Source organism: Thalassophryne amazonica, chromosome 20 (genome assembly GCF_902500255.1).
Source record: "Thalassophryne amazonica chromosome 20, fThaAma1.1, whole genome shotgun sequence".
Lineage (NCBI taxonomy): Eukaryota > Metazoa > Chordata > Actinopteri > Batrachoidiformes > Batrachoididae > Thalassophryne > Thalassophryne amazonica.
Window position 1 is genome coordinate 57,507,601 of NC_047122.1, and position 15,960 is coordinate 57,523,560.

General features: G+C 38.6%; 1 protein-coding gene across 1 annotated transcript in view; it reads right to left on the reverse strand.

Moving 5' to 3' along the window:
- The window catches only part of csmd2 (CUB and Sushi multiple domains 2), a 662,931-nt gene that overhangs the window by 122,852 nt on the left and 524,119 nt on the right, over positions 1-15,960 (reverse strand). The window contains exons 43-46 of the mRNA XM_034160153.1: positions 14,223-14,411; positions 7,148-7,325; positions 2,103-2,248; positions 1,928-2,008 (exon numbers count right to left, since the gene is read on the reverse strand). Coding sequence (XP_034016044.1) covers positions 1,928-2,008; positions 2,103-2,248; positions 7,148-7,325; positions 14,223-14,411 — 594 coding nt within the window. The remainder of the gene's footprint in view (positions 1-1,927; positions 2,009-2,102; positions 2,249-7,147; positions 7,326-14,222; positions 14,412-15,960) is intronic.

The following is a 15,960-nucleotide window of genomic DNA, read 5'->3' on the forward strand; positions in this document are numbered from 1 at the left end:
AGTGAGAGAGATTTGTAAGTGTGACATGCTGTATTGAATCCTCACTTGGGAACCCACAGATAAAACAGTGGTGTTGTATGCCTTTGTGTCTGTGAATAATGCCAAGCCAGGCAGCTAGGCAAATAAACAGACTGAGAGAATTAATCTCCATGGTATTCTACAGGGAGGGGGTGCACCAGCACCAAATCTCTCTCTAGCTGATTATTTTGTCATGATAGATTCTTCACACCATGTACGGCAGGTATAGAGTTGGTCATCACACGGTGCTACTGCATTTTATGGCATGAGTGCTAAAGTGTAGTTATATGGATCATAGAGCACCAATTGTCAAATCCAAATAACTTGATCCACCAGGGATGTAGCAACCAATATGGAGAGTGGGAGGTAAGGGGTGGGGGTGGGGGGGGGGGGGGTTGCTCTATCAAATGTAGATTGTAAAAATGAGAAGTCACGATGGAATTATTGTTTTTTTTTTTCCTGAGTCGTATAGATGTCGCGTACCCGATGACTCATATTGTTCGCATTACTCTCAACTAGTAGATGCAATATTGTAATAAAATTGTAATATTTCAAGGTTGTTAAAAAGATAATGTCGTGAAACAACAATCCCTAACTTGACCATTTATCGTAAAAGGTCAAAAGCACACAGTGAACATACTTCTGCACAACTCCACTTTGCAATGTACATGGGATGCAATCCAAAAACAAAGTAAAGCACGTGGTGAAAAGGAATAATATGCTAATTAATTAATCATGGGTGTGGTCTATGCATTATCAAACAATGAATTATTTTCAAAAGTAACTTTCACTTACTCTGGTTATTTTTAATTGACTAATTTTGTAAAGTGGTCCATGTTGTTGTGTATCCAATTTGAAACAAAGAATACTTTTGTTAAGCCAATAGATGATTTCATTCAGCTTTTCAAAAAGCCCTTGTACTGTTGTTTCATATTTAATCCTGGAAAGAACTTTTGTGGTATGTTCTTAACATGCTATATAAATAAAATTATTATGATGAGCATTCCTAATTGTTTGACTCATGGAGCTGAGTCCATCCCTTGGATTTTGGGCATCATGAGGATGTGATGTGTGATGGACAGAGTCCTCTTTAATATGTGAGTAATAAATATTCTGAAGAGTATGACCTTCTGGGCTTCTTCTATTTTTATGTTACCAGGGATTTTGTTGGAATTTTTCCATCAATTTTTTGATCAGACCAAGACCACCTATTATTTGTATGGTATTGTTGTTGTCTTCCTCTCTTAGATTATCTTGAGATGTTGATTTCAGACAAGTTCTCTCCTTCTTGTCTTTTGCTTCTATATCGGGTCTGTTGGCCTTCATATCTTTAACAGTTGGGAATTTGCATGTCCCAAAAAAGGGGCTTTATTATTTTATGTTACAGTTGATGATTCACATTCATGATATAAGATCAAATCATAATATTTGATGTTATCAAGATGGCCCAATGAAGCTATGCTGTTGCTTTGTTTCTATTCTGTTTTTGTCAATTAGGAGCAGTCAAAGAGTACTGTCTATTGCTGTTTGTTGCATTGCCTGCACATTTGGTTGTGCCATCTTCAAGAGGTGGAAAACTCTGGCTTCATGAAGCAAAAGTCCAATGACATTATCTGTTCTGCCCTCCCACCAAACCAGCTGATTCCAATTAGTTCAAGTTGTCAGGCAGTTAGATACGGTAATTAGTGAAATCACCTGTTTTAGATACAAAGGTAGAAGCAAAACATGGGAGGTCCTTTTTGGCTGTCACTTGGATGCCAGTACACTGATGTGGAGCAGCAATAATGACCCTTTCAATTTCAGATTTTAGGCTAACTTATTATTATTATTACTATTAGTAGTAGTAGTATTATAGTACCAACATAACTATGTGCATTTGTGAGTGCTTTCTATAATTATTTCCACTTACCTATTTTAAACTCTTTGCTTGCCATTAGGATCTCTGCATTTGGAATGATTGGGGGAGGCAGGCAAAACTGCAATCTGTAAGCTTTTTCAAAACATATGAGAAAAAATAAAAAAAATCAGGAATGACATTCAAAACTACCAGAAAACAAGACAGTCAGTGAAGATCATTTATATACCTTGATAACGTATACGAAACAATCCACCCTTCTCTGTGTTACTGCGGAAACGTATCAGCACTTGATTGGATGTACTGCTCGGTGGCTCATTAGGCTCCCCATCAGTGAACACGCCTAGTTTTCTCACCGTCTCCTGTGGACCATCCCTAAAAGTGAAATGGACATCATGGATCAACTAAACCATAAACAAACAGAGGTGATATGTTATAATCATTTTGTGTGGGGGATTTCTGGTGCTCAGTTTTTCATTAACTGATTTGCTTTTAGGCTCTGTGAATAAAAATTGTGAGAAAGGCAGAGAAAAAAGTAGCACTAGTTACTCCTTCTAAACCTGTATATCCCATCGATGGGAAATGTCGCTTTTTATTTGTGAGATACTGACAAGCCAAAATGAGGCGGGTGGTAGGGGATTAATATATAGCAGTTTCCCAGCTGCAGAGAAGAACCAAGCTGCTTTTGCGTCATCAGTTAGGGAACATGCAATGGTGCTGAGCATTACTGCACCCACAACACTATTGAACCATCTTGGGTACTTGATGTTGACCATCTGTGCAGAAAGCTGGTCCATCCCCACTTTTCGAAAGTAACCATCTATTTGCCACAGCCAGTTGAAACGTAGTTGGCCCCTTGGCCTTCCCTAGCCACCATTATGACACCTGCATTCTGGAACATGCCCAGACAAAAACAGCACATGGCCAAAGTGTCAAAGCTCAGTTTCCGTCACAATGCAAGTTTCATGTCATTACACCTGAAGCAATTACTCTGAGCTGGTCTGGGCGATTATGTTGAAATAAGGCAAAAATTACAGATGAATGTGGACTGACAGGTCTGGGCTTTGCTGTTTCTGCTAAGTGCCATCCAACGTGAGCCTCTTTGGAAGCTGCTTCTCAGCACTGGCAGTACTGTGGTATGGGCACAGCCGATTAAACTAGGTCCCAGATTCCTACCACGACCATTCAGCTTTGAAACCATCTGTCTTTGGCTGTCTGAGTGGGCATGAGAGATTACAAGCAGCTCTGGAAAGGGCTGGCTAGGGACTGCTGCCTGACAGCATTCTGGCCAACCCGCCATTACGGGGCCCATTTCCTTGGCTCAGTAGTTCAGTGGATAGTTACACAGCAGTAGTAACTGGAAACTAGGGAACACGATGGCCCCTATCTTGGCTCTGAAGGACGTTGCTGGGGGCAGGGGGATCAACACAGTGGGGGCAACAATATGACAAAGTGTAGATTTTGGCTCACTTTAGCTCTTTCAACTTTGTGCATTAATCTCACTGCAGACTACAAATCTTCACAGCACAGTCAGCATGTGTCCGTGCATTTCACTATATCATCTACAAAACATAGATGTCACCCCCACCACATGTGGACTTTTCATGCCGTGCCTGTCAAGCTGCCAGGTTGACTATGAGTCACATCTCCGGTCTCACTGAGAGCTGGGACCTTTGGAGCCAGTCTTGGGGAGAGGGGATCAGCTCCGACTGCCAACCACCATGCATGCAAAATCCTGTCTCTGGTAGCACATATGGTCGGCTCAACCATGTGTTATGGACGTGATGAAATGAAGCTTTGCCCCTCGACATTCGCTCAGGCAAACAGACGCACACCAACTAAGCAAACCTGAATCCATTACCACCACACACAAACAGAGTGCACATGCTTTCACCAGGCAGCACACAGTTGCCCTATTTGTTTTTCCCTTTCAAACACATGCACATATTTATAGAATTGGGAATGAAATCAGATTTTTCACCAATTAATTTAGCATTAAATATAGTCTTTGCATGATCCAATGTATTTGTCAATGCATACAGTCCACCATATGAATTGAAGCAATACTTCAAGGCAACTCCTAACCGAATATCCACCACAGGGAGAAACTGATGCATTTGTGCGTAACTCACACTTATAATTCAAAAAAGATGGATGCATGCATGCATGCACACGCAGACAGAATGTGATTGTATATGGCCCAATAATTCAGAGGGTGTGCAAACCTAGTGAATGAATATGCATATACAAGAGGCTCTTTTAGAAAGTTCCTCACTGACAGATGGTTTAATGGATCATAGAGTGAGAAAACACAGTACATATATGTTATGCATATCAATTTCTGAAAAAAAAAAAAATCGATAAGACATTTGTTAAAAACAATGCAATATGTATTTGAATGCACAGGCTATGGTACAATTCAGGAACAATAGTTTTTATTATGGAATATTTGGATTCAGTGTGTCACAACCCAATCTGATACAGTTCTTTGTTTAATGTAGATGTTAATTTTCCATGATAATTAGAATAGCCAAAACCTAAGCACACTTCTTCATCGTTGTGTAAAATAGACATCATAATGTGCATCATGTTTAATGATACACAATTGATTTTGTGGGTCATAAAATACTGGATAGCAGACCTTATCGAGCCTGCAAGCTAACCATAGCGTCACATGGGCCATACTAAAATATGAAATAGATGAAATGAAGCGAAATTGGATGAAATGGGGACTGAATCACAAAATGGGTGTACACTGTAACGAAATAGAGCAGAGTGAACCAGATTGACTCCAAATAATTATTACTTTTATTTATTTGTTTAGCTTTAGTTTTATGTTGTTGTTGTTTTTTTTTGTTGTTTTTTTTGTTTGTTTTTGTTGTGACCCTTATGACCCTTTTAATAATTACCTTATTTGAGCAAGAGCTTAACCTGGACTACTTTCATTTTCAAATCTGCTCCTTCAAAGGTAATATCTGGATAAAAATATTAACAAATCAAACTTTTTTTATAGGTTTACATTAAAAAAAATCATTGCTGTTTCTAATTATGATTGTTTAGCCTTAAATGAGCACATACACAAAGCAAAAGTTCACGCGTTCACACAGCACCATCACAGTTCAACCATTTCCATGAAAGCTACATCTTCATAACAACTTCTTGTGAGACAGGTGTTTTGACACTGGGAACAAAAAAATAAAAAAAAATTAAACATGAATGGATGCAAAGACCATCTAAGTCACCCGCTTTAATAATCCAACCTCAGCGCGACAGTGCTGACAAAGGTTTCTCCAAAAATATTGTTGTTTTCCAAATGAATAGATATTTTGCATTATTCAACAGGAGATATATATATATATATATATATATATATATATATATAAACAAGGTCTGTGATAAAAGTAACGGACCTTATTATTTTTTTCAAAAACCATATGGATTTGAATCACGTGTGATTATATCAGACATGCTTGAACCCTCGTGGGCATGCAAGAGTTTTTTCATGCCTGTCGGTCATTCGCCTGTGGGCAGTCTTTGAGTGAGGAGTGGCCCACCTTCTCGTCATTTTTTCATTGTTTAGGAATGGCTCAGAGACTGCTGCTTTGTTTGATAAAAAATTTTTCAAAAACTGTAAGGCACAACTGAGTGGACACCATTCGATAAATTCAGCTGGTTTTCAGTAAAAAATGTAACGGCTGATGAGAGATTTTGGTCTGGTAGTGTCACTTTAAGGACGGCCCACGGCACCTGACGGCGATCTGCGCTTCGAGGTGGCAGCGTCTCGCTGTTTCAAGTTGAAAACTTCCACATTTCAGGCTCTGTTGACCCAGTAAGTCATCAGAGAACAGAGAACTTTCAGAAGAAGTCGACATGAAGAGTTTATTTGGACATTCCATTGTTAACGGACATTTTGTAATGAAAGAACGTGCGGGCAGAGTCGCATGTCGGGCCGGGCCCGACTGCGGGGGGTCGCGACAGGAAAAACACCTCCATTGGAAACCTTAACGGGCAAGTTGGAACATGCCCAAGCTGTTAAACGATTTCTCAGATACTCACTTGTTGAAAGCCATCAAAAGCCACCTGAATTTTACAAATGGTTTTCAACATGGAGGTGTTTTTCCTGTCGCGGCGCACACAGATTCGCCGAGTCGTTTCCGCGCACGTCTTTCATTACAAAATGTCCTTAAACAGTGGAATGTCCGCATAAAGTCCTCATTTCGGCCTGTTCTGAATCTTCTCTGTTCTCTCACGACGTCCTGGGTGAATTAAGCCTTAAATTAGAATGTTTTCAGGTCGAAACAGGCTGACGACGGTGCCTGGAAGTGCTGCGCGACGTCCCGCTCCGTGGGAAGTCCTTACAGCGACAGAAACACCCATAATCTCTCATCAGTCATTAAACTTTTCACCGAAAACCAGCTTAATTTCTCGAATAGTGTCCACTCGGATATCCCTCACAGGTCCAGAAAAAATGTTGATAAAGCAACGTGCACCATCCGCAGTGGCTATTCAGACAAAGAGATTCCGATGGGCGGGGTGGAGCACTCCTCACTCAAGGCCTGCCCACAGGCGAATGACGTCACCGACACGCGTGAAAAAACTCACGCATGCGCACGAGGGTTCAAGCTTGTCTGACGTAAAAACATATGATTCAAATCCATTTATTTTTTGAAAAAAATAAAAAGGACCGCTTTTTTCATCACAGACCTCGTATATATATATATATATACACACACACACACACACACTTCTTGAATCATGATAATTGTTTTGTGAAGCCTGTATCAAATGTGCTTCTTTTTTTTCTTTTTTTTTTGAGTATTGCAATACCACAAAAACTCAACTACTGCATAAAAAGAATAATTTCATCTTGCAGGAGAACCATAAATTATTTCTAAAAAATACAAATAGGAAATGGATCTTTTAAAGGGTTACAAATTATATTTCAGAATAATTCGTTTCTTTAAACATTCACCACATTTTACTTTCTACATAATTTCTGTGAACAGTGATGCAATAATGTATTGTGATGTGTATTGAATTTTGATATATGTATTATGATATGTATCATATAGTGAAACTACTGTATCATCACACCTATATGTATATATTTCTGGCATGGGTTTATGTACTATTATTAGAGAAAAAAATGATTCCTCACAGTGTTGACAATATTTTGCAATCCATACTAAGATGAATTATCACACCAGTGATGACTGACACTGGTGTACTGCCCACCCCTTATCTGAAACTTATAATGAAAGAACCTTTTCTTACCAGACAGTTATGAAATCATGTGGTCCGTGAATCTGAAACAAAGTGAAGTTGAGTTTAATCCCAAAGCCGTGAGCCACGGTGATCAGCCAAGAGCAGTCAGCTGAACTGGGGTACACTCCTGGATAACCCGGGGAGAATATGGTGCCATTGTCTGACGTGATGTTCCCTCCACAAGGAACTGAGGACATGAGAGAAGGGCACAGAGCATAGTGCAATTCAACAGGAGAAACACATTATGCAACTGGTAGAAAAATGGAATTCTTCATTCGTCTCATCTTCTGCAACCTTTCTCAGTTTCCTCCTCACAGCAGCCTTGTGTTTGCCCACTCTCCTTCTTGAGCCCGTGCACTCGTCTGAGTTACAGATTAGCTCGCAAAGCCTGCTAGCAAGTGGGGACATGGAGTGTTTTGCTAAGATAAGGCCTCCACCCTTTTCCATCAGGAGTGAAGTGCCTGCAGAGTGGATGACCAGGGGGTTGCTGCGGACAGGGCATCGGTGCATACTGCACGTGTGTGCTCAAGCCGTGGATATGCATGTGAGTGTCTGAGTGCCACCAACAGTTACAGGAGTATGTCTCTGCAGACGCTCACAATCCTGTTTCTGATATGCCGAGATAAAAAAAATCCACCAAGGCCACACAAGAGGAGGAACAAACACATGAAGGTCGACCATACACAAGTTGCACCCATAACCTCCATGCAAATTCACATTTGCATGCATCAAAATTGTAGCTATATTAGAAGACAGGAGTGTTTGTTTTTTTTGTTTTTTTTTGCACACTTTAATGATTAGCCTAATATTCCAAGCCGAACATCTCTGCTGGTGTCCTCAGAGAACAACCAAATTCACTGTGGTGGGGCAGAAAATGCCATGAAGGGGCTGTAATCGTGGTATTACAGACATCTTTCGGGTATTCAGATTAACAGCACAGTCTTGGTTGCCAAATGGTAAAAATAAATCCCCAAAGCAGAGGCTACATGTTTTATCCACTGTTCTCACACAGGTTGTGCATGTTGTACAGCTGCCTGTGGCTGAGTGCCCCCTCTGCTGCAGCTTCACCTGCTAAATGAGCTATCGATCAGACTGATTAATTAAACCCTGAACACTGTGCGAAGGTGTGCCTCCGGTGACGACAACAACTGGCAAGCTTCTTTAGACTTAATTGTGTTATGTGTGTGGATGCTTTAAATATTAACATAAAACATAATAAGTGTTTGAGAAATGGTTGGGTTTGACACTTCCCTTTAAATAGTATGTTTTAGATGATGAGTGTTTTTTTTTCCATTGTTTAACTGTCACAGCTGATGCTTCATCACAATCCAATACTTTTTAGACTTAGTTTCACTAAGTAAACTCTCCCTTGACATGAAGTTATTGCAGCAATACTAAAGGATCCTCCAAAGAAACCTTCTTCTAAAGACATCTAGTTGTTGCCCAACACTCAAAACATGGCTCACTGGATGAACTCAATTCAATTATGTACAGGATTTCCATCTCATAAATATATGTAGCCCCAACTCAAATAAAGCACATCCATAACGTACCTTAATTTAGTTGGGACTATATATTTTTTTTAGATGGAAATCCAATCCAGTGAGTCAGTTTTTGAGTGACCAGATGACTCATTGAGTGAACTCAATTCAGTTATGGGCAGGATTTCTATCGAATAAATATATGTAGCACCTACTCAAAGCACAGCCATAATGTAACTTAATTTATTTGGGACTACATATTTTTTTTTAGATGGAAATCTAATTGAATGAGTCAGTTTTTTGAATGAACAGGTGACTCAGAGTGAACTCAGTTCAATTATGTGCAGGATTTCCATCTAATAAATATTTGTAGCCCCAACTTAAAAAAAAAAAAAAAAAAAAAATCACATCCATAATATATCTTAATTTAGTTGAGACTACATATATTTTTTAGATGGAAATCCAATCCAATGAGTAAATTTTTTGAGTGAATAGATGATTCAATGGATGAACTCAATTCAATTATGGACAGAATTTCCATCTAATAAATATATGTAGTCCCAACTAAATTAAATTAATTTATCTTGCATGGATGTGCTTTGTTTGAGTTGAGTAGCCCCAACTCAAACAAAGCACATCCACAATGTAACTTAATTTAGTTGAGACTACATATATTTATTAGATGGAAATCCTGTGAAATATTGAGTTTTCCAATGCATCTTTTTATTTTATTTTATTTTTTATTTTTTTTGAGTGTAGGTAACTGGTGAGTTTGCAAGTCGCACAACCAGATAGGAAGACAGGAGGCAACAGGATTACTCGTATATAGACTAGCACTTTTGCTCTCCTGTAAAGATATTGGCACCATCAAACACCTATATCAAGCCACTTGAAAGTTGTAGAATAATATGCAATGGATCTATAGCCTGCTGATTCATTCTTCACCCTAATTTTGTACAATACACCAGCAAGGCATTTGCAGTCACATGGGGCTCAACCACTGCTGCAAGATAAAGGGGTGCACAGCCATTAAATATGTAACAAAACCTCAAGAACTGTTGATTTAGTTTTTTTGTGGCCTTTATGAGTCATTGTGGTTTTTCAGCCTAACAGTGCCTTGCTCCACTGCCAATTACAGGACTTTGGATTTCAGTTTGGCAGGTAGTCATGGCAGCTTCCAAATGAGAAAAAAAAAAATCCTTGAAACTGACTCTAGACCTTCCATATGCTCACTTGTAAATAAGGTTATGAGCAAATAACACACATCTGTCAACAAAATCTTAGACGGTCAAGTCCACAGTTACTTTTGGATAATTAAAATGGAAAACCACGAACACAAGTGTTGCACTTCAGACAATATTTACTTGAATAGAAGCACATAACATAAAATTAAAGCAGACACTCAGTACTTTAAGCACACATTCAGTATTTGCTTTCAACTTGCATACACTATATGGTAAACAGCCACATATACAAGTGACATTATGCAGCCACACAGCCACTTTATGTGAAATTAGATTGTGGAAGGGTATGGAGGTATCATGCAACCAGCAGTTAAAATCTGTTTTGAGAAACAAAAGAATGGATAATGCAGAACATACTATAGCCAAAGAACAGCAGTGGCCTAAAAGTCCTGTGATATGTTGAAAATCTCAAAACATGAAAGTAGTGGTAACAAGAATCAATGTGTTTTTCATCCCGATGAAAGAAAATGTATTCACATGACTGAATCAGTGTTTGAAGGCTGGATCAACGATGTTCCTCTCAATTAAACCAATGTGTTTACACAGTTTACTGCTGGGTAGCCACACACATGGACACTTTTACATAGGACAAGGTTTAGACACATTTTTTGGTGATCAAAATGCAAACAAAAACTTGTGATAGATGATACAAATATTTGATTGGTGAAGCTAGCTGCTAGTTCACTTCTGCCACCTTCAACCAGTGGTGTAGTATGGAAATATTACTTGAGCAATCTTGACACTGGGTCTAGAATAACAGTTGAGACACCCTGAGCCAGGGATGTAGGATGGAAAAAAAATTAGATGATACACCTTGATAGAGGGATAGAAAAATTGCTCAAAGTGGCTCAAGTGATATTTGCCAACTAGACCACTGGGTGGCTCAAATGATTTTTTAATAATAATGGCTTGAATTTTTAAAGACACCCAAATCACTTTACAAGTTGCATTATTCATTCACTTGCACATTGGTGGTAGTAAGCTACCTGTGTAGTGCTGCCCCGGGACAAACTGGCTGCAATTCTGGGCCTATGGCCCCTCCGACCACCACTTCATTCATACACAGGCAAAGTAAGTTAAGTGTCTTGTCCTTGGGCAAGACACTTAAATTACTTACTCAAACATTCTAATGGAAATACGGAGATTTTTGACTGGATGGGAGCCAACTGAGCTATTGCCGCCTCATCATTTACACCATTCAGATTTCCATCGAAATGTTTTTTTTTTTTCCGTATGTGTCAGAATTTCCTATCTGGTGGGCGTGGTGCACCGTGCACCATTGTGGGCCGTCCTTAAAGCGGTAGTAACACTCCTTAATCTCTGTGAAGCCCATAAAATTTTCACCGAAAGCCATGGGAATTTTCAGAATGGTTTCCAGCTGCCTGTCTCTAACAATTTCTGAAAAAATTGTGATGGAACAAAGCCCAAATCATTCCGCCATTTACTCGCAATGAAAAAACCACGAGAGGGGTGGACCAGTGCTCACTCAAAGCCTGCCCACAGGCGAATGATGCAAACGACAGGCGTGAAAAAACTCACGCATGTGCCTGAAGGTTCAAGCTTGGCTGATGTAAAAACATATGAATCAATTCCATATATTTTTTGCATAAAATAAAAAGGTCGGATACTTTTCTCACAGACCTCGTATGACTATAGTTGGTGCAGAGTACAGATCATTTTAACTCTTAAGTTGCATCCCAGTTAAAATGCAAATGCATCAACCTTTACATTTGTAGCACACATATGTCTGCAGGCACACCATACAATAAAATATTAAATTGACCCTAAAAATTACACAGAAAAAGAGAAACATTTTCATTAGATTAAATTGAGTTGCAATGGCAATAAATCAATGTTTAGGCATAGCCATGCCATTAAAAAATGAAGTCTGCCATCTGATTCCATGATACTGTGCATCACCTGTTCACACCAGGACCACTGCATTAATGCCAATCCAATTACACTCACAGTCAGACGTGTCAAGAACTATGTTCTTCTGGTCATTTTAGATGATAAATACACAGCAGAGCACACATCCAGATGAATACAAATCATATTAATGCACAGAAACACAGGGACACAAGGCTGTATGTGGCATTTACAATGGGAATACACACTGCATTCCATTGCATTGGTTCCATCAAAGAGTAAATGCCACAAATTAATATAGTTTGGAGTGCATATCAAGTCAAAATGTTAGTGGCTATCAAATTTACGAGGCTTTTTTTTAACAACTATCCTACTGAAGAACAAACTGATCTAAAATACAAATTACCACAATTATGTCAGTTGTAACACAACACTGGATAATAAAAATACATTTCTCTTGGCATAATTATTAAATTGTTAAAGGTAATCAACACGTCGGACATTCTAAAATTATTCCTTGATATTGTCAATATTTGACCCTGTAGTTTGTTGCACATGTTACCAGGGGTTTTCAAAGTGTGGGAGAGTGGGCTGCCCCTCAGAGAACAAATGAATAGCTGTGCCCCCCCACCCCACAGACACACATACACACAATTTCAACATCTTTGTGTGTTTGTTTTTATTCTTTTACACATCTTAAACACATTTTAAATATATTTGTGTGTTTTTAAGGAACTGTCTATGCATATACACATTTTACAGCATTTGTGAAGATTTTAAACAGGTTTTTAAAGAACTTTCAATTTTTCTATTTTTACCTTATGTCATATTTTAAACATCTTCTTTTTTTTTTTTTTTACAATTAAACCTCTGTGTCTTTTTAAACATCTTTGACATAACTAACACGTTTTAACATAAATAGCATTAATTCAACTTCTATACATTTTTAGTCTCTCATCTAGTCCCAAGTCTCATCTAGTCTCACCTCTTGTTTACTGTGAGCAATGAGTCTGGGTCTTGATGCAGGATGCACTGTGGAGAGGAGCAAATGAAGATCATCCTCTACCTTCTTTTTTTGGTTGCCCCAAACTCTGTCCTCTCACTGGTAGATTTATGGACTAAAAAAAATTCCATTTTGCTCCTGGCATGTTAGTTATTGTTTTTTTTTTTTCTTTTTCCCCCTTCTTCTTTTGTTGGTTAACAGTGTTTAAAGTTATTTTTTGCCCCTCCCCTGAAAACTCTGGTGCCCCCCTTTTTTTGGGGGGGGGGGGGGGTCACAGTTTGAAAACCACTGAGGTAGACTAATCTAGGCATTGTTCAGCCTAACCGGAGCCAGCAAAATATTTCCATCATTATATTGCCTTAGTTAGCCTGGCCCTCAAACATGGATGAAGATGAACACCCACATAGCACAATACGTACTGACCTCTTCTGGTTCGAAACAGGGAGAACACACCATGTTTTATGATGAATATAAATATCCCCATTTCCACAAACACTCTTTGTTTCCTCTATTTCTTAAATCTAATCAATAAGACATGTTATTGATCCTCAGTAACAGTAACCATGTCTCAGCGCTCTAACAATACATGACTGGTTAAACTGAGTGTCTACTGCCTCGTAATTGTCTGAGCACACCTGATTATGTTAATTATCTCTCATTGCAGCAGGGACAGGTGGAACATGTCCACTTCACTGGTCCCTGAGGATCACAGTTGACATCCACTGAGCATTTGGGAAAATGCACAAATATTTCTCCTTGTTGCATTGAGCACACATACAGTTATAGACATAGCAAATGGATATGCATGATCTTTAAGTCATATTAGACAACACCCAAAGACAGGGGACAAAAACAATCATGTGTCGGGTCTTCAATGTGTTGGCTGGCAGTAATCCATATCTTCTTTCACATGAATATTGAAAAGCCTAGGACTTTATTAACTTAAATAGCTGTGACAGAATCAACTCTATCTCCTGTTCTCGCTTTATTTCACTCTGTTGCACCTTCTCTTACTTCCATTTATCTCCCTGCTCACCCATTCCCACATCCAGTGTCATGGCCATCACCTTCCTCTGTAATTTTCTCTCCCTTATTGAATAATCCACCAACAGAGTGCAAAAATGTGTCAAGGACAAGGTAGAAGAAAATGAACATAATAGATATTCTTTCAATTCTGTCCCTTATTACCTTTCACTTGCTTACACTTGTGCATGATAAGTTTAGTTGAATAGCATTTGCATCAATAACGGGGAATGATAATCCAGTTTAATTGCATTTTTCATAATTTCTAGTCATAATCGCTGCATTCTTCAGAGTAGTATCCTGTACTGATACTGTGAGTATCAGTAGAAAGTTGACACTCTAATAGAACTTTGGATGTGTTGATTAGGAAATATAGCTAGCAACTTTATTCAGAAGACTCTGCAAATTATTAAACATATTAAATCGAGATAATATTTGGGCTGTTACATTATTGGACTGCTTACCTTCACAGCGTGGAAACGGGTAGTCCCAATTTCGAGTGGTGCCATGCTCACAAGTGAGGATAGAATGTCCCATTAGCTGGTACCCAGGGTGACACTCAAAGGAAATGGACTGGCCCACATTATAGCCAGCACCCACAACCACTCCATGACGAAAAGGCTCTGGATCAGGACATTCATGCAACTCATACGCTGAAGGACACACATAAGGACAAGATTTAATACAACTCAGGAACATATCAACCTTCAGAATAAGGCCATGTTCTTCAGGCATGGTTTGACACAGTCAGACTTATATGGGCTGTGAATAAGTATATATTATTTTCAATGACAGTGCATCTATTTTTCTCTCATCACATCAATACATTAAACGGATTTAAATTTCCCTCAAACACCAGTAATCACTACAGCCTCCACTACTGTAGATATCACTGTCGAACAAGTAGGCTGGTCACCTCCCCGTAACGAGAACGTGTTGCTTCTGGTGTTACCTCAAGGGTGAGTAGTGCCTTTATTTTTAAATCAGATAGAGAAATTATTTAAATAAATAAACATTTACAAATTTGGCATTGTTATAAACCTCAGCTTTAGGAATATAGCAAACACGGAGTTACACTGCGTTATGTGATTCCCAAATCACCAACACATTACAGAGTGTCTAGATTTTGCGACGAGGTAAAATAAATGGTATGCAAATCATCTTGTGGAATCTTTCACTTCAGGTCACCTTATATCATGCAACTGGCAAGGAAGTATTTCAAGAAAAAAGTTGTCTGTAGCGCAAAATATATTATACAATGATGGGGGTTACTTGTTTATTCATCTTTGGGGAAGAAGTTAACTTTTTTTATAATGATATGCATCAAAATCTGGGCAGTAGACATTAGATTTTGATGTATGATGCCGACATCTGAAAACCCCTTGACCCTGTGCAATGCAAATGGCATTCTAATGAAGAGGAATGGAAATTTTTCAATGACATGATTTTAAATCAATGAGTCATCAGCATAATGTGATATAAATATAAGACTCTACAGGTGGTGCAAAAGAAGTTGCATTCTCAGCCCTATGTTTAAATTTGCAGGAAATCATGTAGAATATTCAGCCCAGTCTCACTTTTATTTATTTGTTTATTTTTTGTATTTTTTCATCCTCCAGTCATGAAATGATTAAAATTTTCGTGACTTTTTTTTTTACTCACTATTACTAACCCTACTCCTACCCCCAACCCTAACTTAACCATAACCTAGCCCTGCTCCTTCCCCTAACCATAACCTAACCCTAAACCTTCCCCTAACCCTAATCACCCTTACCACCCTCCACCCCCACCCACTGCACTTTTCATTATGTGCAGCCATCACGGAATTCATTTGAATGAATTTGTGCTCCCATTATGAAAATTTTGCACTTTTCGTGACAATATAACAAACCAATAGGTTAATGTATATTTCATGCTGCTGAATCATGACAATCCGTGAAACTGGGTTGGCAGTGTAGTGCAATATGAATCATGTTTCAGTGTGTCACAATATGATCTCATCATGGCCTGTGAATCACGATTTGTGTTGTGTTGTTCTTACCGGTGCACTAATCTAATAATTACTTTGGATTGTAAAGTGGTAATATAGTCGAGAATGTTCAGACAACATCATTACAGCAGCATGCCTTCTTATTATTTTCCTTATTTATTTTTCTTATTTTCTTATTATTTTTCATAAATCAGTATTTGTTGTTCCGTTGC